The sequence below is a fragment of the Lissotriton helveticus genome, chromosome 7, assembly GCF_964261635.1.
Source record: "Lissotriton helveticus chromosome 7, aLisHel1.1, whole genome shotgun sequence".
Lineage (NCBI taxonomy): Eukaryota > Metazoa > Chordata > Amphibia > Caudata > Salamandridae > Lissotriton > Lissotriton helveticus.
Genome location: NC_136068.1, coordinates 746,144,845 through 746,169,061, shown reverse-complemented (window position 1 = coordinate 746,169,061; position 24,217 = coordinate 746,144,845). Strand labels below are relative to the sequence as shown.

The following is a 24,217-nucleotide window of genomic DNA, read 5'->3' as shown; positions in this document are numbered from 1 at the left end:
TTTATATTTACACCCATGTGAGTAAGGTGAGGATAGTTAGTGCATATCCTTGTCCTGAAGAAGGAGTTTTCTAACTCCGAAACATGTCGACGACGCACTTGTGAGTTAGTCTTACCCTTAATAGACAAGACTACCTCCTTAGCACTTTTTAATGATACCAGCCGGGGACTGAATAAAGTTGTTTGGAAACCCACGAGCCAGGTATTTTTTTATTTTTTCACTCACCTCACCACTCACACTATTTTACCCACACACACCAACACATAGTTCACATGTTAGTGCTCCTGCGTAGTCGTGAGTCGTAGCACGCCGCATTCCGTAGAGGTTTGCGAAGACCCCGATGATGAAGCATGACACCAAGGGGCCTTTTGGTGTGTGAGGGGTATTTAAACAACACTGGTTGCTCCCCACCACTGTAGGGATCACCAAACCCAACCTTGTGGATTCCTTTTTGTTTATGCATACCTCTAGGGGAGACAGAATCCACTTCTCCTCTCCCTCCCCCTTTTTGTTTACTATATATTTCCTGTAGGCAGTCAAAGCAGCCAGATGAACCTTAATGGAATGGACATTAAGGCCAGACTGCGCCAGATGTAGCAGATATGGAAGGATGACATCCTCCTTGCATGTCGTAGGGTCATAGTTCTTAGACTTGCACCAGATGCAAAACCTCTTCCACTTGTAAGCATAAGAAGTCCTAGTGGAAGGTTGCTTAGCCTCCTTCAGTATGTCCATACAATCCTCTGGGAGATTCAGATGGCCATATTGCACTATTTCAGGAGCCATGCCGCCAAACTCAAAGACGAGAGGTTGGGGTGCACCATCCGCCCCCCGAACTTCGTGAGAAGGTCCGGCCTGCACGGCAGCTTCATGTGAGGAAGGAGGGACCGGTGAAGCAGGTCCGTGAACCACCACTGTCTGGGCCATTCCGGGGCAATCAGAATCATTCTCGCCCTGGATTGAGACAGCTTGATGAGAACCGTCGGAATCAGGGGAATGGGTGGAAAAGCATACAGAAAGCTGTTTGACCAGTTGATCCATAACGCGTTCCCCAGCGTCCCCGGCTGGTAGTACCTGGAGGCGAAGCCTCGGCATTTGCTGTTTTCGGCGGTGGCGAACAGATCTACGTCTGGAGTTCCCCACCTTGCGAAGACTTCTCCTAGTACTTCGTCGTTTATGACCCATTCGTGGTTTTCCTGAATCAGTCTGCTCAGTGCGTCTGCCTGAACATTCTGCACACCTGGCAGATGGGTGGCCGTTATCGACAGTCCTTGGGCCAGAAGCCAGTGCCGCCTGCGACAGAGTGCGGGATCTCGAGCCCCCCTGCTTGTTGAGGTAATACATTGTAGTCGTGTTGTCCGTCTGTACAAGCAGAGAGTTGGTCTGAAAGGACGGATGAAAGGCCTTCAGTGCCAAGTGAACAGCTCTGAGTTCCAGGAAATTGATGTGGTACGTGGACTCCGTCTGGGACCACGTCCCTTTAATCTGTAGATCTCCGGAGTGCGCTCCCCAGCCCTGGAGAGAAGCATCCGTCACGATAGTCTGTGTGGGAATGTCCTTGTGGAAGGGAACCCCTCTGAGGAGATTCTCCGCTGAACACCACCACTTCAGAGACTGAAGAGCATGTAGAGACAGTCGTATTTTGTCGTCCCAAGATCCTCTCCTCTGGTCCCACTGATCTTCCAAGCACTCCTGCAGCGGTCTCATGTGCAGCCGCGCATGTGGCGTCAGGAAGATACAAGAGGCCATCGATCCCAGTAGGGAAGACACCGTCCTCACCATCGTAGATGGAGTGGACATGAGAGCCTGAGCCTTCCGAAGGAGTGATAAACGCCACTCTTCCGAAGGAGACACGCTTGCTGACAGCGTATTGATGGAGGCTCCCAAGTACTGGATGCACTGGACCGGGGTCGGGACAGACTTGGACATGTTGATGTGCAACCCCAGCTTGTTCAAGAGCACGCACGCCTTCTGGAAGTGTGCTTGAGCTTCCGAGAAGGAGGAGGCCTTGATCAACCAATCGTCCAGGTACGGGTAGACAAACACCTTGTTCTTCCTCAGGTGTGCCGCTACCACTGCCATGCACTTCGAGAACATCCTGGGCGCAGACTTCAGCCCGAACGGTGTACTGATAGTGATTGGTGCCGACTTGAAATCGCAGGAACTTCTTGTGTTTGTGTGCAATGGGCACATGGAAGTATGCATCCTGTAGGTCTATGGCGCAAAGCCAGTCCCCCTGTTGCAGCTGAGGATAAATCTGATGCAACGACAGCATGCGAAATTTTTCTCTGCGAATCCACTTGTTTGCCTGTCGCAAGTCCAGAATGGGCCTGAACTCGTTCTTATCCTTCTTGCGGACCAGAAAGAACCGGGAGTACAGACCTCTTCCTCTTTGAGACAGAGGTACATCTTCTATCGCCCTTTTCCTTAACAGGATATCGGCCTCCGCCTGGAGCTCTCGCAGTTGATACTGCGAGCTGACCGGAGGAATCGATGGAGGCGGGCTGGTGAGCCGAAGACTGTATCCATTGCAAACAATATTCAGCACCCACTTGTCCGGAGTAATTTTTCTCCACTCTGCCAGAAAAAATTGAACGCTTCCCCCACCGGAGCGGGTAACGGATGAAGGGGAAGTAACCGCTCAGGGTCGAGACCAGGCCGGGCCCTTGTTCGCGGTAGAGGACTGCTGCCAACCTCTACCCCTCTGACGTTTTTGGAAGCGTCTTCGGAATTGCTGCTGTTGTTGCTGCTGCTGTTGCCCAGAAGACTGTCCTCTTCCTTTCCCCTGCGAGCCAAACCGTCGTTGGAACTGGCGGTAGGGTTTCTTGTCTTTGGGCTTCTCCAAGCCCACAGCCGTCAGGGTTTCAGCCTCGGCCTTCATCCGGGCCATTTCGTCGTCTGCATGTTTCCCGAATAGAGTCTCACCGGAAAACGGCAGATTAGCCACTCGCTGTTGCGCCTCAGGCTTGAGCGACGTAAGCCTGAGCCAAGCATGGCGTCGCTGATTGATACCGTGGCAGTATCCATGTGCGGCCAACAGGGAGATATCCGCCGCGGCGCTGATGGCCTGGTTCGAGACCAGCATCCCTTCCTTGACAATTTCCATGAAGTCCTCTTTCCTGTCACGCGGGACAAGGTCCGCAAACTGTTCCATGGAATCCCACAGCGCACGGTCGTACCGCCCCAGTAACGCCGAGTCGCTGGAAGCCTTCATAGTCGTGGAAGAAGTTCCACACGCCTTCCTTCCAGCCGAATCAATCCAGCGGCTCTCCTTATCTGGAGGCACGGTGGAGGACAGGGAAGTAGAACGTAGTTTCCTGGCCGCCGTCACTATCACCGAATCGGGCACTGGATCCATCCATAGGAAGGCGGGTCAGAGTCAGGTGCCCTGTACTTCTTCAGAAGTCTGGAGGGAGCGGCTTTCACCACCGCTGGCGTAAGAAAAAGCTGTTCTGCAGGCTCAACCAGTCCTGGCACCAACGGCAGTAGAGGGCGAGACAGGTGCTTCTTGTGCAAAGTCTCGAATATCACGGACGTCGTAGGTGTAGGAGCCGTCACCGTGATACCCAACTTCGCAGCCCCCCTCAGGAGAACCTCGTGGAACGTGCCAATGTCATCGATCGGAGACACCCTAGTCTCCGGGGAGTCTGACAACGTAGGTGAATAGGAACGGGTCCTAGAGGTTGAACGGGACCTGGACCTATGCCTCCTATGGCGATGTCTGGATCTAGTGGAGGACCTGTGTCTGCTCCTCGATCTTTCTCTCCTCCTGGAGTGATACCTCGATCTCCTGGGCCTGGGACGTTCTGCCGGTTTCCCCGGGGCGGACGTCTTGGGCTTAGGAGGTTCCTTAGACTTAGGAGTCTTCTTGGGAGGGGTCGGAAGCCTGGGCAACGAGACCGACCTCGGTGGAACCGGTGGAGGCTTGACAGGCACAGGGGCCCGTGGTCCTGTTGGAAGTGGAGGCAGAGGAGGCAACGGAGGAGGGGTTGGAGCCCTCGGAGGTGGACCTCTTGGCAACGGAGGCGGAGGTGTAACAGACTTCTTCGGAGTATACACCTCCGAGTACACCGATCCCGGTGACCCGCCATCCTTCCCGGACTGAGGGGAGCCCCCCACAGTCCTAGGTCTGTCAGCACGACCCCTCGACGTCGAAGAACGGTGTTCAGACGTCGAGCGCAGGTCCCTCGACGTCGAGCGCCCCTTCGGCGTCGACCGTCTTCCATGCTTCGGCGTCGAACGGCTTCTATGCCTCGACGTCGATCCCGACCATCTCGACGACGATCCTTTATGTCTCGACGGCGAGCTCTTGTGCCTCGACGGCGACCTCGACGGCGGCCTCGTCCGCCTCGACGATCTCGACGGCGACTTCTTACGCCTCGCCGGAGATCTCTTCTTCCTCGACGGCGACCTCTTCCGCTTCAACGGCGGTCTCGACGACGAGGATCCCCACGACGACGACAATGTCCTGTTCGCCGACGGCGATCGGCGGTGTCGCCTCGACGGCGAGCGCCGACGCCGGGCCCGTCGACGCCGATCACTCGACGTCGACGCCGAAGACGATGAAATCGTCACTGGGTTTGACGGCGGCCTGTGCAAGTCCCTCGACGTCGACGGGCGACGTTTTCTCGACCCAGAGCCCTGGGGAGACTGGGAACCGGCCGTGGACCTCCCTCTCGACGTCGTGGTCAGTGCTACCGACCCCGACGGAGACTGTGGACGTTTGCTGGACTTCCTGCCCCTGGGGAGCCCCCCAGAGGCCTCAGCATGGGCAGATGAAGCCCCACCAGACCCACCTTGAGCCTTCTTTCCTCGAGGCCCTGAAGTCTGATCTTCATTCTGTCCTTCAGGGTCCTGCCAGAGAAGTCTTTACAGATCTCACACTCCTCTGGAACATGGGAAGAGGGCAGGCAGAGGATACACACCTCATGAGGGTCTGACTTAGCCATCTTCCTGGAGCACTCCGAGCATTTGTCAAATAATGAAGGCATATTTGACATAAAAAGAGTGCAAAAACCAAGAAGAAAAGCCCAAAAGTACTTAGAAAGTACTCAAATCGATTTTTCAGTGAAAAAACACCAATAAACCCTTGAAAAGGGAGAGCTCAATGCTCCAGGGTCCTGCTTTCAGGAGCCGGAAAAAAGAACGGAAAGTAACTGGGACCTGCAGTGCATTCTGGGATACTGTGAAGTTCTGGAAAGTTCTCTTAAAGGCACAGTATCCTGTTCTGAGCCACATAATGGCAGCCTATGGGGCTTGTCTGTCCAGGTCCTCCTCTCTATCATTCCAGAGGGTTTTTGCTGTTTAAGCAAGGGAAATCTGTACAGACTTTGCTGTTTTGTGGATTTTTTTGGTGGAATTTCTAGTTGAAGTACTGGACAGTGTAGCCTTTTTAGGCTGCATTATCTGTCTTTAAATTCTCTCTTAAGTGTCTGTGCATTTCTTCATTTTTCGACACTCTAAGAGATTATTTTTGATTGCTCCGGGGTCCACGCACATGGGCGGGACTATTCACTAGATTATGACTATACACAGAGATCCCCTACTACAGAACTCAACTTCCAATCATGGCTGAAGAACGAACCCGGACCTTGTGGCTCGACATCACCACCGTCAAACCCATCTGACCCTTGCCCCCACCACACCTTCACTAAAGGACTCCTGTTGTTCAGCGAAGCGCTAACACCAGTCCTCAATGCCTCCATCGACTCAGGTACATTCTTGGGCACCATCATTGCGCCCCTGTTCAAGAAATCATCCGCTGACCCAGCCACGCTCTCCAACTACAGACCCATCTCCCTTCTACCATACTCGACCAAAGTCTTCGAGAAACTAATCGACTGATACCTCATCAGACACCTCAGTAACCACTAACTTCTAATGGCACGCAGTCCGCATTCAGGCTCAACCACTATACAGAACTGGCACTCACCACCACAGAGGAGACATGCATGATCCAGGACAGAAGAGAGACAGCAGTCCTCATTCTCCTGGACCCCTCTGCACATTTGTCATGGTCTCACACGCCAACCTCATCAGGTGTCAGCACAAGATTGACATCCCAGGACGTGCTCCTCCCGAATGCATAGGCAAGACTGGCCGCACACACACACCTGGTCAATACCAAGATACCGTTGAGGGTGACAGTGCGCTTTACAAATACACATAACATAACATCAGAGAGAATAGTAGTGTTGTTGCATTGAGGGCACCCAGGCACCTGCTCACAGGCTGCGTCTGATGCTCATTTACAAATCAGAGTCGCCCTCCGTCACATGGGCACGAAGGGCTTAGAGCGCCTCACTCCAACAAAGGTGGCAGTGCCTGGGTGGCACTATGCTCTGCGAGGGAGTCTGGGTAGTTCCTCAGGTCACTTCAAGTCGGTAACTCATCAGTAGTACCTTTTACTGAATGGAACCCTAGGTGCCCAGACACACTGCTTAAAAAATCTGGTCTTCGTGAGCCAGATTCACCTATCACTGCCTTTAAAGAACAGTCTGTTCCAACTGAGAAACTACACGGAGACTTGCTCCACTAATTCAACTATCTTTATATTCTAGCACGGGTGACAAGTGCGCTGCATAGAACATAACAGACTTTGTAGTCGAGTACCAAGTGTTCTTTTGGGGTACCGCTGAACCGGCTGCATGCAACAAGCTAGGTTAGCAACCTCAATTTCTTTTTCAAGTGAGGTAGTACACTTATGTGGCCCCCTGCAGCTAACACACCCTACCCTTGTGGTTCCACACCTATCGCTACACAGACCACACTGGAGAGAAGAATTAACCTGCAGGACAGGGTCAAATCACTTTTTCCGTCACAAATGTAGAATTCGGAATTTTGCTGCTATGAAACGATGCAACTATTCAGCTTAAAGGTTAAGTTGAGCACGGTGGTTGTTCCTGGGAGTCATTATAATGCAGCAGCGTTTGCTTTAAACCATCGCAGCATCCCTCAGATGGTTTACAGCAGTGCAAGCGTTTTGCAGCCAACCCGGACTCCCGCGTCAACAGCTGAAAATGAGAAAAAACAGTAATGTACATATTTTCACCGCGGTAAAGCGACCGCAGCACATCAATCCTCCCATAAAGCAATCAGGTTTGATAAATGCAACTGATTTCACTCTTCTGCACGTAGGCGCTATATGACATTAAGCCTACTCACCCACACAGAGGATGTTGAAGCAGAACCCCTGCGTGACAGACTTGCTGACGAGCTGGTCGGGCAGACTGTCGAAGCCCACGTGGCCCCCCAGGGAGAGATTCCGCTTGTCTTCATTCTGCTAAAAATAATGAATTGGTTCAGTATGACTACATTAAAAAAAGAAATAACAAGCCGAAAGGGCAGCGGCGCGAGGCCTGGGAAACAGTGCGGGTTTGTGACATGGCCGGCGCAAAGTAGCCGTGGTTCCCAGCCTCGCCGTCCCTCGCTCCATTCCTCCCCAGCCCTCTTCCCTGCAGAGACATTATTATGTTTTGATTTGCCACATTCCGGGCATACCGACAATTACCGCACAAGACATCAGGGGGGAAAATCTAATCTTGACTGGGAATCTTCGGAGGAGCAGAAGGCCGGGCCATGGATCAACTAGAAAGAACTTGAAAATACTATTTGAATACCCTGTTTCTCGAAAGGGCCTATAGATGGGAGGAACAAAAAATACAACCTAATGATATTAGTGAGGTAGGCAAGAGGATAAACCCACCGCTGTAATGTTAAGCAGAAATTGTAAATTTCCTAACAAAAATCTACACACCAACACTCGATTCTAGAAGAAATAAAGGCTAGGCCATTCCCAGCAAGGGCTTTAAAGATGGTACAACCCAGTATAAAGGCGCAGCGTTTGGCCACTGGAAGCCAGTGTAGGCTCTTCATCAGAGGTTTGACATGATGTCGGCTGGGCTGATGGGTGATTAACCTGGCTGTGTGGTTTTGCACCAACTGCAAACGGTGTAGTTAATATGCTGGGATACCAACATATAGTGAGTTGGCGTAATGAATACGCAAAATTACCAAGGCTAGAACGACCAGAGTCAAGGCCTCAGTGGTCAGGAATCTGCTGAGTAAGTGAAGGGATGGATGGATGGCTAGCTGGCTTAGTGAAAGGGTGAATGGATGAATGAAAGGGTGAATGGATGGATGAGAGAAAGGACGAATGAATGGATGAGAGAAAGGACGAATGAATGGATGAGAGAAAGGATGAATGAATGGATGAGTGGGTGGAAGAATGGATGAGAGAAAAGGTAAATAGATGGGTGGAAGGGTAGATGGGTAGACGGGTAGACGGGTAGACGGGTAAAACGGTGGGTGGATGGGTAAAAGGGTAGATGGATGGGTAAAAGGGTAGATGGATGGGCGAATGAATGGGTGGGTGGCTGGATGAGTGAAATGATGGATAATTGATGAATTGATAAATGAAAGGGTGAATAGATGGACAGATGAGTGAAAGGGTGGATGGATGAGAGTGAAAGGGAGGGTAGATGAATAAAAGGATGGGGAGATGAGAGAAAGGATGGATGCGTGATCGGGTCAATGGATGGATTCATGAGTGGATGAGTAAATGGATGGGCGTGTGGATGGATGGAAGGATGGCTAAGTGAAAGGGTCGATGGGGGAGAAGGAAAGGATGGATTACAAAGGGTGAATGGGTGGAAGAATTAGTGACTGGGTGGATGGATGAGTAAGTGAAAGGATGGCTGGATGGGGTAAATGGATGGATGGAGGTAGATGGATGGGTATAAGAGTGGATGGATGGGTGTAAGAGTGGATGGATGAGTGTACGGATGGATATGGTGAAAGGGTGAATGGATGAGGGAAAGGGTGGATGGAGGGATGGCTGAGTGAAATGATGGATGGACGGATACATGATGGATAGGTTTGCAAATGGTTGAATATGTTTGGCTATGGATGGGCTTACTTATATACTATTCCGCGATCTCCTCTGATGCGTCTGTAAAACGTACCTTTTGCCCTTAAGTTTTGACCTCCTGTCCTGAATTTTGACCTCCTGTCCTGAATATTTGTCCTGAATTTTGACCCTTTGTCCTACATTTTAACACTCACCATCCTGAATTTGCACCCATGCCAGTTGGTCACTCTACGGGTGGGGAAGGAAGAAATATTGGGGCTAAGCAACACGGGCAAAATCAGCACAGAGGGACTTGTGTGGAAAGCAATATGGAGGACTGTGGGGAACCAACACTTGTGAAAAGAACGAGGATCACAGGGGAGTAAAGAGAAGCGCACAAGCTAGAGAGAGAGAAACATGATACTGTTGGGGAAGCACATGGTCGAGCATAACACGAAGCGGGTTGAGACAGAGAAGCACCTGGGCGAGAGAGCAACAGAGTGTGGAGTGAGAAAGCAGTTAAAAAAAGAAGGAAGCTGGAAAACACATGCCGTCGTGTGAAGAGCTTAAACAAAAAAAATTTAAAATGTAGTATTTCAAAAGTGAGCATTGGAAGGACAAAAGTAGTGCGTCCATGTTTCAGTGGAGGAACACACACAAGAAGAGGGGAAAACCTACACAAGCTGCAGATATGAATAGCAAGCAAACTACAGTGATAATAAAGTCAATCAATGATAAGCAAAGGGCTGACTGTAAGCCAGCGGTAAGCTGCCAAAGGTCTTTTCTCCTACAGAAAGTTGGTCATGTCTTGGAGGTGAGACCTAAAAACGGTCTACACCAGTGATTTTTAAAATTCTGCCTAATGTGGAACTCTGTGGTATTCATCATGGAACGCAGGGACCTCAGCCAGAGCAATTTCCACTATTTGAACCTCACAAAAATACAGAAACAAGTATACAATAAAGGTACAAATTATGAAATATTGACTCAAAATTACAATCAAAATAATATAGAAAATTCGACATGCTAATTGGTAGTTTGAAGCTTTTTCATTTCTAAAAGACAAAGGGAAATGATACATTTTAACATAGGGGGCTCCATCGTTTTTTGCAACAAGAGCTACTTATGTTTAATCAAAGTCTTAGTATTGCATTAGTATGGTCAGACAATATTATATTAGTGGCCATCCCACGCAAGATTACTAGCAGTGATCACAGCTTTCAGGTAGGGTTGCCAGGAGTAATGTAAATAAGGTGTTGTCAATTTGGGATGCCTCTACATGAACAACCTCCTTTAGGCTGAAAATCTGATTATTATTGAATGCCCATAGGACTCTAGAGACAATTACATGCTCTTGAAGCCTACTGTTGATAAAAATAAACTTACCATCAATACAACCAAAACAAAGGTTCTGATATTTGGCATCAAACTAGCCTCCTTTCTGTGGTACATTTTTAAAATATAACTAGAAATAGTACATTCTTGTGACTGTTTGTGTAGTTCGATACAACAATCAATTTTAATACCTTTACTAAGCATGCATTTTCAAGGACACACACAGAGACGGTTGGATTGTGCAGATTTAATAATTAGGTTGGTTCAATGATTACTACGCTTTTGAAGGCTTATTCTGGAAAGTACACATCCTCAATTATGGTCATCCAGCATTGCTTGTGGAGCCTCCTCATATGTATGCGCGGGCTATAAAGTAAAAAGCCTCGTAACATGCCAAGCTTGGTGGGTGCGGAAACATTGACTCTTGATTTAGGTCTACGCTCTGTATCAAATCTTACTGAAGTGGCTACAATTAACTTTATTTCGGCATGAACTGGTCTAAAAATTAACTTTCTTTCCATTGATTGTTTTATTGATCTTTGCAAAAGCGAGCTACTGTTTACACGTAAACAGATCTAAGTTAGTTGTACTATGCTTCATTTATGGAGTTATTTCTAATTCTGACCAGATTGCCAGTGCCTTGTCCATATGGGTTTCCAAACTATCTCTTTAGCAAAGCAGAGACATTTTGTAACGCTTGCGGGTAATTAAAAACAAAGACTAGTCCTACTCTTTTGTGAGGCATTTCTAAAAAAATACCAGTAGAATAATGCATTTGTAGAATTTCTTTTTTGGTCTTGATATGATTTTAGAGAATGGTTGTGGGTGTGGTAAAATTACTGCATATGGAATCAAGATTCATTCTGGATATTAACCAAAAGGCCCCTATGGCCTTAATATGGCTAAGGCTCTGGCTGTTCGCGTTAAATAGGTATGGAACTGCACTGCAATGGACTAAATTTAATACTGGAAGAGTTTTTCTTACAAGAGAATAATACTCCTCAATTCAGTCTCCATATATTAGCTAGTTATGCTTGAACTTAAAAATATATATTCCACTGATTTTTTTATGTTTTAAATCATTTAATTTTCAATGTATTCTTATTGATCAGCTGGGCTGATTATTGGGATTCTACTTTAACACTGGGATGCCTCACTGTGTGCTCGGGGTTCATGCTGGGGTAGGAACTTCCGCCCCCAGCTCGCTGTTCGGATGCTTCCAAAAATTTTAAGTTGCCAATTAAGTCCTCTGCCAGAAACACTGAGGACATCATCAGACATGTTGGGAGTGTTTACAAGACAACACATGAAACAAGGAGGAGGGAAATTAGAGAAATCCTGGGAGGATCTACTTATAACCGCTAAACTTAGGGATTCCAAGGCCTTCTGGGACAGGATTGACCATCCATACTTCTCACACTGTGGTAAATAAATAAATAATACCCTATTTTTGACTAGACATATATCATAACAGATAGCTCAATAAATAAGAGTCAAGATTCGAGGTAGTAGGAGTTTTGCAGGTTTAATACAGCATAAGGACAGGAACAGGACAACCTGCATAGGAATAGGATGACAGGGCCCAGCAGCTGCTGGGGCTGGGTCTGGGATGAGCGCGCTGACTTGTAATAACAATACACGAGCATATATACATAGCGCAAACACATAGCATTACATTGCAGTAGGCGTAGCAGTGGGTGGAACAGAAGGCGTGACGCGTAGCAGTCGCGAAAGATAAGAGTAAAAAGAAGGCGTAACTCAGACATGTGATGTAAACGTAACAGAATATGTCATGAATGGGCGGAAACATAGGAGGGGGCTACCTAAGGAGCCGGGACCTCTAACCTGATGGTGCGCGCAAACTGGCAATGACGTGTTACGAGGAGAAGCTGGGGGCTATGAACTCTGTGCTAGGAGCAGAGACTAAAGTCTGGAGGGTCGGAGCGACATGTACCTAAACCCTATCTAGTATCTGATGTTTAGGGAACATGTTGATATAAACTAAGAGTCATGAGGGGAAAAGCTAACGGACTCTAAGACTGGAGCATGCATTTATTCTACATGTAGTGAGTGATGAAGAATATTAAATGACCATTAAATACAGTATTTCTCTTAACATGGAGCCGCATAGGCTAGACAATGACGGAAACTATTGATGCAGTTCAGTAGCTTAGGAATGCAGAGAAAGAGGGCTAAACTGATAGCTGGAATCATAACATACTTTTGGCAGACTCAGAGGCAGAGCCAAGCTGCACCGGGCACTGCGAGGCAGGAAGTAAGTGAAAGGTCGAGGATACAGGTGGGGGCTGTATCGCTCCTTAGCGAGGCTCAGGAGACAGGAGCTGAATCTGATGTCCGGGCCCTGTTGAGGCCTAGAAACGGGGACTTTATAATGAAATAACGTGCACACTGAGAAACGTGGCAACGTAGCTTTACATAGGCCTGATATTCGTAGTATTCACGAGGACTGGAAACTAGCATACTAGAGGTGGACACAACTGTAATTGCGTCATTAATCGGACATGGGGAATAACATATGCATATTGGTCATGCACACATAACATATGATGGATGACACGTAGGGACACAGAACATGACAAAATTTACTTTTCCACATTCCCTCCTTGTCACTACGTTTCCATCAGGAAACATCAATATTCATGATACCATCTATCATTTCATACAGTACCATTTGTTCATCTCGAATCGTCTTGGAACGGGATTTAGAACGGGGCTTGGCACTAGGAATGTAAGAGGTAGCACACATGCCGCAAATCGCAGGGCCACATTGTATACAGAGGCAGCAGCTGAATATGATCGCTACTGCAATACCTAGAAAGGACAGGACTTTCCATCCCCATGCAGAAATTATATTCCAGAACCAACCGGACCATGTCCAGGTGCCTGGATCTTGGTGTAACAGATGGGCAATTTTATGAAGTCTGGTTATAGCTGAATAAACAGACGGCGCGTTATTTGGAATGAAAATGCAACAACTGGATCCGAGGACTCTACAGGCCCCGCCCCTATCGGCCAGTATGACGTCAAGGACGAGACGATTCTGGAGCACAATAATTCTCATAAAGGATTGCTCTTCGGTTAAGTTACCTAGAGCGGAGGCAGTCTCATCTACTACTGCTTCAAGGGTTCTTGTTAACCTACGAATTAGCTTACTATTTACAACTGTACCTAAATAAGGGAACACACCTTTATCAATATCAATGAATTGCTCTGCAGCAGTTTCAGTATAATCGACAATCGGGAGGTTTCTCTTGTGTCTAGTATGTACTAGGTAGGAATTCCTATGGTAGTCAGGTGGGGCTAGAAAAACAGGTGGCAGTAGGAAGGCAATGTAACAGGTTCCCTCCCAATCGAGGGGCAGACGAACATATGCGGTTTGACCACAAACAAAATAAGAATGACGTGAAGCTTTAAAAATAGATTTCCCACTGTCACTATACTTGATAATAGTAATACAATCACTATGTCCTACGTGTACAGAACCATAATTACGGACACATAATTCGCCTTTGACTGGTAGTACTGAAATAGCAGGTGAGTCTGGAGTAGTATCAGACTGAACATTCAGGACCATGAAGTTCGACGAATAGTTACCTAAATTATACACTTCATTTTCTAGATCTAAACCTGTTCTGTGGGGGAAACCTTGCTTGTCTGGGAAACATGTGCTGTTAAGAAAATACATATCTGTTAAGGATGACGTTAACGTGGACCATGCTCCACACGAACCATTATGTGAAAACGGATAAGGAAAGAGTGGCAGAACTCCCTTCGGTGTCTGGAAAGGGGGGAGTCGACCACACACCCAACAATTAGTGGCATTGCTGGTCTGGTGTGAATAATGTAACATGCGGATAAATGAGTTATTGCGCATAGCGAGGCGGTATGAATATTCGTGAGGAGGCAGATCACTAAACGTGTGTTCTACGGTAACATTAGAATGCTTATTTACATGAGGAACTGGAAAACACAGGAAAAATGCGTAACTAGTGCAGGAAATCATTATGCTGATAAATAATATGAAACTTAGAAAAACGATACATCGGTTTGAGTTTGAAATAACTCTCTCACTGTGGGGGTCTATTTTATACATGTCAGAAACAGTCTAACCGTTTCACCTAGGGGAGGACTTAGACAATCAAACTGACTGACTTATTTTACTAGACCGGAGTTTTTGCTTATACTCCTGCTGCGGAGTTTTCTCTAACAGGGGGGGTTTTGAATCAATGTCATTTGCGGGACAGTCCTTAGGAACAATGTTTTGACAAGTCTTGATATCCTGGGAAATGTTTTTAAAGACCGGTTTTAATCCGTAGAATTTCTTGACGTGCGAAAGGTGCACCCAGCCGCGGCGACCTTCCAATTTCACGGCTGTACGGGTGGTGAGGAGGACCTGACGGGGCTCCTTCCAACGTGGCTCCAGCGGACTTGATCTGTCAAAGTTCCGGACGAGCACCATCGAACCTGGAACGATCTCATGCGGTGCCACCTCGGTATTGTCTGGAAATGCGGCGGCAACCTGTGAACGACATGAGTTGAGGGCAGACATCAAGGAAGCTAGGTAATCTGTCAGCATATTACATGAAACATCAGTAATACTTCGGGGTCTAGGAGTACCCCACATGTTAGGGGGGCGGCCGAATACGACCTCATACGGGGACAGACCTGATCTGGAATGTGCGACCATGCGCATGTAAAATAAAGCGACTGGCAGAGCTACTAGCCAGTCCACACCCTTATCTTTACACACTTTTGCAATACGGATTTTCAGAGTCTGGTTATGTCTCTCGACTAGACCGGCTGCTTCAGGATGGCGTACACAATGGAACTTCCACTGGTACCCTAACAACAGGGGAACGTGCTTCATCAACTCAGATGAGAATGGCTGACCGTTATCAGAATATACGACTCTAGGGAGTCCATATCGAGGGAAAAACTCACGAACCAACTGCTTGGCAGTGGTCGCGGCTGTGTAATCGGGGACTGGATATGCTTCTGTCCACCTGGACAAAGCGCATACAACTACAAGGACATACTTGAAACCTCGACATCGCTCCATCTGAATATAATCCATCTGGAGGACCTCAAAAGGGTGGTCAGGAGGCTGGAAACCCCCTTGTTCCACCGGGACACTTTTACCTGGATTAAACTGACAACATATCATACAGGTACGGACTTTCTGCTTGGCTGCAGCTCGTAAATGCTTGTTAAACCAAATGTTCTGGATACTATCTAACATTGCTTTTTCTCCTAAATGTGCTGGACTATGTGCGGTATTAATAATGACTTGAACCATAGAGTCGGGGAGAAACCATGCGGTCCTACCCTTCGTCACCCATCCTTGATCTGTCTGGACCCCTCCTTGTTCAGACCATTTCTTGATTTCATCGGGAGTAGCATGTAACTGGATATCTATGACATCTTGAGTAGGGTCCTTAACTGTCATACATGTAGTCGGATCTGGAGTATGTGTCATGTTAACTGGACTGTCTAGAGTCTGTGCTGTAAGCTTGGCTGTGCGATCTGCTAGATCATTACCTTGAGAAATAATGTCAGTAACTTTCGTATGTGCTTTGCATTTCATAATAGCAATAGATGTCGGTAAGTGTATGGCATCTAACAGAGCTTGGATAAGGAAACCATGCTGAATTTTGGTTCCATGAGAAGTCATGAAACCTCTCTCCTGCCAGAGCACTCCAAAGTCGTGAACGACTCCAAATGCGTAACGTGAATCTGTGTAAACATTAACTTTCAGGTTCTTGGCGTGTATACAGGCTTGTGTCAGAGCAACTAGCTCTGCTGCTTGAGCGGACAGGGTATCAATACGGTGTGTTTTAATAACTTCGGTGTCAGTAGTCACTGCATACGTGGCGACTAGTTCTCCTGTACTAGTTCTCATACATGAACCATCCACATAAAGTGTCAGGTCAGGATCTGGTAACGGAATGTCTGTCAGATCTTGTCTTGGCTTTGTCGTAATGTTAACTACTTCCACGCAATCATGTGTGGCAGAATTTGAATTAACTGATGGTAACAGTGTAGCAGGATTCAGGATGTTGCAGCGTCTAATTTCTATGTGTGGCTGAAACAGTGTCAATTCATAACCTGTTAAACGTGCAATTGTCAAGTGCTGTGTTTGTGTTCGGTTTAAAAGAACTTCCACGGAGTGTGGGACTTGTACTGTCAAGGAGTGTCCTAAAACTATGGAATCACTTTGTCTGATAGCTAGTGCTGTGGCTGCAACTGACTTGAGGCACGCAGGCAACGCCTGGGCGACTGGATCTAATGTGCTCGAAAAATAAGCACAGGGCTTGTATTGTCCTGCTTGATCTTGTGTAAGAACAGATAATGCTGTACCTTCACGTTCAGTAACGAAAAGTGTAAAAGGCTTACTGTAGTTCGGTGTAGCTAGAACTGGAGCTTGACATAAAGCTTTCTTTAACTCGTTGAAACTAAGTGTATGTTCAGATGTCCAAGGGAGGACAGTCGATACGGCTGCCTCCTGTGTCGTTAACTGTATCAGTGGCTTGGCTAGAAATGCATACTGAGGAATCCATTGTCTGCAATAAGAAGTAAGGCCGATAAAGGCACGTACCTCCTTCTGGGTTCTGGGCTGGGGAAGACTCGCTATCAACTGGATACGGTCTGGTGTCAACTGCCTACCCCTCTTGGACAGTAAGTGTCCTAAGTAGACCACTTGCTGGACACAGAATTGAAGCTTCGAAGGGGACACCTTGTGCCCCATCTCGGCTAGGAAATACAAAACTGTAAGTGACGCTCGCTCGCAGTCACGTTCAGAACGGGCTGTGATCAGTAGATCATCGACATACTGGAGCAGGGCAGTGTCAGTTGGCATGTGAATATTGTCAAGTTGTCTCTTAAGTGCTTGGCTGTAAATACTAGGACTTTCTGTGAAACCTTGAGGAGCGCGTGTGAACATATAGCTCCTTCCATTTAAACAAAATCCGAAAAGAAACTGGCTGTCTGGATGAATCGGAACACTAAAAAATGCGTTCTTGAGGTCTATGACAGTGAAGAACGTGGCTTCGGAATCAATGGCTGTCAATAGGGAAGAGATATCTGGGACAACTGGGTACTGCGGAATAATACATTTATTAAGTTCTCGTAAATCAATCACTAATCGATATACTGGGGGTGCATTTGGATCAGTACGTTTCATGACTGGAATGATCGGAGAGTTGCATACATTGGAGTCAGTTTCTACAACTACTCCTTGAGCCATGAGCTCGTCAATAATTTTGGATAAGGCTGCTACAGCCTCAGGTGGCAATCTGTACTGTCTGATTCGTGGTAACACTACACCTGGTTTCAGGGTCACACGATAGGGTGTGATTTGCATGTAACCTACATCAGTTGGACCTTGCGCCCATAAATGCTGCGGAACTTTAGACAGTCTTGAATCAAAATCTCGTAATACATAGTGACCCTTAAAGTCACGTAGGAACAGACGTATTCCCTCTGGGGAACAGCATATAACTGCACCTAACTCTTTCAGTGTCTTAATGCCTAATAGATTTTCTGGACATGACTTAGTAAGTAACAGATCAGTAGTGCGGGACAATGGACCTACTTCTAGAGTAACTGGCTTTGAAATCTCATTAACGATAGGCTTTCCTGAAAATCCAAGGGAAACGTTTCTTGAGCCTGAGAGCGGAGCCCCTGGAACTTCGGCATGACTAATTGTGGTCCTACTTGCCCCTGTATCAATCAAAAACTTTCTGTCTTTCCCTAATACTTGACTGTGAACATAGGGACCTTCTTGATCTACAGGTATCTCGATGAGAGGCAAGCCTACCTCCCTCTCTAGGCTGTTTCATGAATATGGCTGGTACTCTGGATACTCAGACTGTGCATACTGGTACATCTGCGATGTAACATGCTGTGTTGCAGCAATAGGCTGCGGTGCTGTAACTGTCTGTGGTGCATTCTGTGACTGAGGAATCTGTGAAACTTGTTCTTGTCTAGGCGGACGCGGTCTTTCTTTAGTCTTACCAGTAGCTATGTTATGTTTCAGAACTGCACACTCATTTATAAAATGACCTGGCTGTTTACAATAATTGCAGTTCCCTTTAACGGGAGCTGCAGGATGACTGGCTTGATTCGGACCCCTCTTCTGACTGTCTTGAGGAACAGATTGTGCAACTAGTACTTTCATTTTCGTGTCTTTCATACGTTTTCTTTCGTGTTCTTGCTCTTCCCTGATTCTATTCTGGTGGTACTGGAGCATCTGGAGCATCTGGGACGGAGTATTTGCTTGCCAGGTGCTTTCGACTTTCAAAACTCGGTTTTTAATTTGTGGGCTTGAATTCTCGACTAATTTAGTAACGAAAAGGTGAGGGTATGACTCACTACTTGTCTTGAGGCCACTGTTGATACTAAAGCATTTTTCAAACCTAGAATAAAAATCACTAATATCTTCATCTTGTTTCTGTTTACAGGCTGAGATTGCATCCCAGTCTTCTTTTCTAGTTGTCAATAATCTGGGTAAAACTTGAATTAATAATTCTGGTAATTCTTTACATTTCTCTCCAAGACCAGTACCTGGTACACGTATCTTATCTTCTGCTTCTAGGACTGCCCAATCTATCTTTTTCTCTCCCACCTCCCATTCTTTTTCCTTTAGCTTTTCATACACCCCTGCGGGTAGCAGAACTTTTAACATTTTAATGATATCCGGGTAAGTGTATTCTCCCATACGGAGCATGTCTTTTAATTCTCTATGGAACCCTGCTGGATCTTTATCATGACAGGGAATTAATTTCTTCATTTCGAGGAGTTCCATCTTTGTTATCGGAGTGTATACAAACACTCGCTGCATTTCGCCACCCGTTCCTCTGACTGGGTGGACTTCTCGTAACGGATTCTGTCTGTCTATGTAGAATGATTTACTTTCTGGGGGTGAGACATGAACAAAATGCGGGTTCAAGAATGTTCTATATTTGTGACGCTGTTCTAGAATGACACTAATTAAATCGGTACCTAGACCTCTCCATTTATACTGGAGTAATTCATTCAGGATATCGTGTAACGGACCTGGATCAGAATGTTGACCCTCATACAGTGTAATGAGGTGCTGAATCATATACATACCCACCAGTCGCTGTTCGGCTGGGGGCAATTTCAGAAACATTTGTGCCACTATTTCGTCTGGAAAAGTGGTAGGATCAGTAATCCATCTGACTGCTGATCGGACTAGTTCCTGTTCATGCATGGTACTTAACTCACTATAACCGATTCGTGATTTCAGAATGTGATCGGTAGCTTGGAATACTTGTTCTAGGGAACCTTGTTCTGGTGCTGAATGATGGAAAATTGACTTGTGTTCTAGACGTAAATGGCGATCTGGAAATCTAGATTTTCCTACATACGCTATTCTGGCAGTATTCTCATCGTCTTCCTCTTCAGGATCAGAGGTACTTTCTTTCTCGCTTACTTGTGCTGCTTTACGCTGTTCGTGTATCTTTATTATCTCTCTACGGATTTTCTTGTACATACTTTCCATGGCACCAATGGTATTGTGTTTTCCTTCGGCTATATTATCACTCCACTTTGTCAGGGTTTTCATTTCTTCCGGGTCTTTAGACGGGTAATCTTGTTCTCTTATTAGACAGTTAATTAAAAACTTTAATATCATGCGCTGAATCTCGGCTTTCCTTTGAGACATGGCATCACTAATACTTTGTGGGTCATCCCCTGTACAGATGAAACGATATATCCTGTCTAGATCTTCTTTCATATTCGGCAGGGTGACTAGATACTCGGTCACTCTCCTTACGCGTACGGAATATAAAACCATATTAAACTCGCCTGGAACTGGGTCATAGACACATTCGCCAAGGGTTTGCCTGATTTCTGCAACAGACTTATTACTCTTGGGAGTACGCTGTGATGCTTGAGCATGTAATTCGAGTGCTGATAAACGTTTGTATGGCGGCGGGGTTTGAGGAAGACCTCCTCCTGCGGCCCCTAGACTGGAATCATCAACTGATGCTTTTCGTCCTGGCAGGGTCGGTAATTGTAACGTGGGCTGGACTTGTATGGCGGGCTGACCCGGGGGAGCTGTTAAGGGCACCCCGGTGTCTGGAGGAGCAGGAATTACCTGATTTACAGGGACTGGCGGAGCGCGAACAGGATTTGCATATTCTGGGACTGTGTCGTCCAGATAGGACGAAATAAAAATATCAGCTGCGGTCGGTTTGTGACGTAGCTTGGTCGGAACTAATGGTGGCGGGAAATTACTGGATGCCTCCGGGGTCGCTTTTGGCAAGCCCTCAGCAAGAAGAGGATACATACCCTTAATGAGGGCATTCCTCTGTCTGTCTGATTGCTCAGTTCTAACTCGTTCACCTATCTCGATTAATTCTCTTTCTTGGGCTCGTTCTTGGGATTCTCTACTTAGTTCTGACTTTCTGATTTCTTTTTCGGTTCTCTTATGAGCTTCTTTGCGCCATAACTCGATGGCATCTTTCTGTGATTGTCTGGCTTTCTTTTTCCATAATGCTTCCTCTACTCGCATGATGCATTCGGCATCCCATGTACCCGATACGGGCCATCTATACTTTTCTTCTAACTGTTTGGTATACTCTACCCATAAATCTAGATACAATATGGCACTTATGCCATGTTTCTGATACATAAAGTGACCTGGACTGTCCCTGGGCGGGACGGGAACTGCTGCTTCCAGCAGACCCTTTCTAGTCTTTAACTGACGTAACTTGGAAAATATGGGCATGACTGAACTGTAATCTAGACACAATACAATACACAATGAACACGATACTTATTTCCCATTCATACCACGACATTAGAATACATGAAAAACATTTAAAATAACAGCTCGAACAGAATACTACCTGAAAATACTGAGAACAGAACACATGAATTTTCTCGAGAACAGAAACTGACTAGAACAGAAACGAGATGCACTGCTGAAACAGTACGAAACTTACCGGTCTCTTTAAAGAGACACGTCAGGACCCGCATCCACCGAAGTGGACACTTCGTTTGTGGGACTGTGTACCACCAACCCACAGACCAGAGTCAATTAAATTGACCCTGTCTAGATACCACCCCAGTAACGGTACTCACCGGGCAGCAAGAACGGAAGGCCTCGGACTGGACTGGACTGCTACGACGACGAACTTCGGACTTCGGACTTCAGTTACGGGTGGACCTCCGGATACCTCGGACCTTGGACTCTTGGCTTGGGCTCTGGTCGGGACTCGCCGCGTTCCTCCACCGTCTCGTCTGGATGCTGGACCGCCTCCTCCGTCTCCTCCGTGGGCCTGAGGGATACTTGAGCAGAAATATCTGCCACTGCGCAGAAGAGTTCCGTCACGACTGCAGAGGGTCAGGGGGTCGGCGTGGCTTCACCGACGCGTGGGGAAAGGGCAAGTCCCTGTTCGGGCGCCATTATGTGGTAAATAAATAAATAATACCCTATTTTTGACTAGACATATATCATAACAGATAGCTCAATAAATAAGAGTCAAGATTCGAGGTAGTAGGAGTTTTGCAGGTTTAATACAGCATAAGGACAGGAACAGGACAACCTGCATAGGAATAGGATGACAGGTCCCAGCAGCTGCTGGGGCTGGGTCTGGGATGAGCGCGCTGACTTGTAATAACAATACACGAGCATATATACATAGCGCAAACACATAGCATTACATTGCAGTAGGCGTAGCAGTGGGTGGAACAGAAGGCGTGACGCGTAGCAGTCGCGAAAGATAAGAGTAAAAAGAAGGCGTAACTCAGACATGTGATGTAAACGTAACAGAATATGTCATGAATGGGCGGAAACATAGGAGGGGGCTACCTAAGGAGCCGGGACCTCTAACCTGATGGTGCGCGCAAACTGGCAATGACGTGTTACGAGGAGAAGCTGGGGGCTATGAACTCTGTGCTAGGAGCAGAGACTAAAGTCTGGAGGGTCGGAGCGACATGTACCTAAACCCTATCTAGTATCTGATGTTTAGGGAACATGTTGATATAAACTAAGAGTCATGAGGGGAAAAGCTAACGGACTCTAAGACTGGAGCATGCATTTATTCTACATGTAGTGCGTGATGAAGAATATTAAATGACCATTAAATACAGTATTTCTCTTAACATGGAGCCGCATAGGCTAGACAATGACGGAAACTATTGATGCAGTTCAGTAGCTTAGGAATGCAGAGAAAGAGGGCTAAACTGATAGCTGGAATCATAACATACTTTTGGCAGACTCAGAGGCAGAGCCAAGCTGCACCGGGCACTGCGAGGCAGGAAGTAAGTGAAAGGTCGAGGATACAGGTGGGGGCTGTATCGCTCCTTAGCGAGGCTCAGGAGACAGGAGCTGAATCTGATGTCCGGGCCCTGTTGAGGCCTAGAAACGGGGACTTTATAATGAAATAACGTGCACACTGAGAAACGTGGCAACGTAGCTTTACATAGGCCTGATATTCGTAGTATTCACGAGGACTGGAAACTAGCATACTAGAGGTGGACACAACTGTAATTGCGTCATTAATCGGACATGGGGAATAACATATGCATATTGGTCATGCACACATAACATATGATGGATGACACGTAGGGACACAGAACATGACAAAATTTACTTTTCCACAACACAATAAGAACTCGAAAATCACTTGTCATGTTTCACCAGAGGACAGGCAGTCTTGAGTTTTCATGTATTTTCAAGGATAAGTCGCCTAACCCCTTAACACTCCTTTAACTAGAATGAACCTTCCTGCCCTTCTGAGCCTGGTAGTAATTTTCTTCCCTTTACCATTGATATGAGCGATATAACTTCTGCCATTTTAAAGAGTATCCCCAGTAAGGATCCCAGCACAGATGGGGTTCTGATTGACGTTTTTAGATATAATAAATCCTTTTGGACTCCCTTACTGACACACATGTTCTGTGTTCTATTCCAAGCAAAAATCCCAAGTTCCTGGAAAAATCCACCATCATCCCCATTTTCAAGAAGGGTGACAGAGGAAATCCAACATGTTATCGGTCTATCTCGCTGTTGGACTCCTCTGTCAAAATCCTTGGCAAGTTGATTCCTTAGTAGCTGGAGGTGTGGGTGGAAGACAGGGGCTTCCTTTCTGAAGAGCAGTTTGGCTTTCAACCGGGTATGGGCACGGTGGAACATTCCCTCAACTTGCTCCTCATCACGGTGAAGTATGTCAAGGCCAGGGGAGGCTCATTACACCTTGATTTCATCGACCTTAAAAGTGCGTTCTACCTCGTGCACAGGGGCAGGTTGCGGGACCTAATGAGTAAAGCCCTGGTAGTTATTGGCATGATTGAACTCCTAAAGTGTTTAGACTGAGATACTTTAGCTCAGGTACTATTTGGCCCCGATGGGGAGGGAACACTCACTTTTCAGGTTGTTAAGGGGGGGTCTGACGGGGTGCACGTTAGCCCCCTTTCTATTCCTCTTATATTAATTCCCTTGATCAAACATTACGGAAGAAGGGTGGGGAGCGGCCAGTGCCCGTACACATTTGGGCTGATGATGCTGTGCTATTATTGCGTACTGCTAACAGGTTGCAGCTTTTGCTGGACTCTTAACTATTTCAAGGTGGACCTGAAGTTAAGGGTTAATCATAAAAAAATCCTCTATCACGACCTATAGCCCTAGAAATACCCACTCTCGCAGATTTACTATTGATGACACCCCTATTATGAAAGTTAACATTTTAATTATTTACGGATTTTGCTGGATATAAATTTCAACTAGGACAAGCTCCTGGCCCATTGAGGGAGTAAAACAGACTATGCAGGTGACGCAATCTTTACATTTGCTAAAAAACTCAAACAAAAACAAATCAACGGTGGGCACTTATGGGGCGGGAGTCTGGGGGTATACAACTGTGGCCATTTACAGACAGCCGAAAATAAATTTCTCTCCAGGTTGTTGGTAGTTTCTAAAAAGACTGCCAACATCATTACCCACACGGAGTTTGGTCTCCAGTACATTGAGGACGAGATTAAACT

At 46.7% G+C, this 24,217-nt stretch overlaps 1 protein-coding gene across 4 annotated transcripts in view; it reads right to left on the bottom strand.

Moving 5' to 3' along the window:
- The window catches only part of SEPTIN8 (septin 8), a 377,700-nt gene that overhangs the window by 210,007 nt on the left and 143,476 nt on the right, over positions 1-24,217 (bottom strand). For 2 of the 4 annotated variants that reach the window (XM_078653090.1, XM_078653092.1), the window contains exon 2: positions 7,165-7,282. In XM_078653090.1, the coding sequence (XP_078509216.1) occupies positions 7,165-7,282 (118 nt within the window). The remainder of the gene's footprint in view (positions 1-7,164; positions 7,283-24,217) is intronic. The other 2 variants (XM_078653091.1, XM_078653093.1) reach the window with 1 other exon arrangement.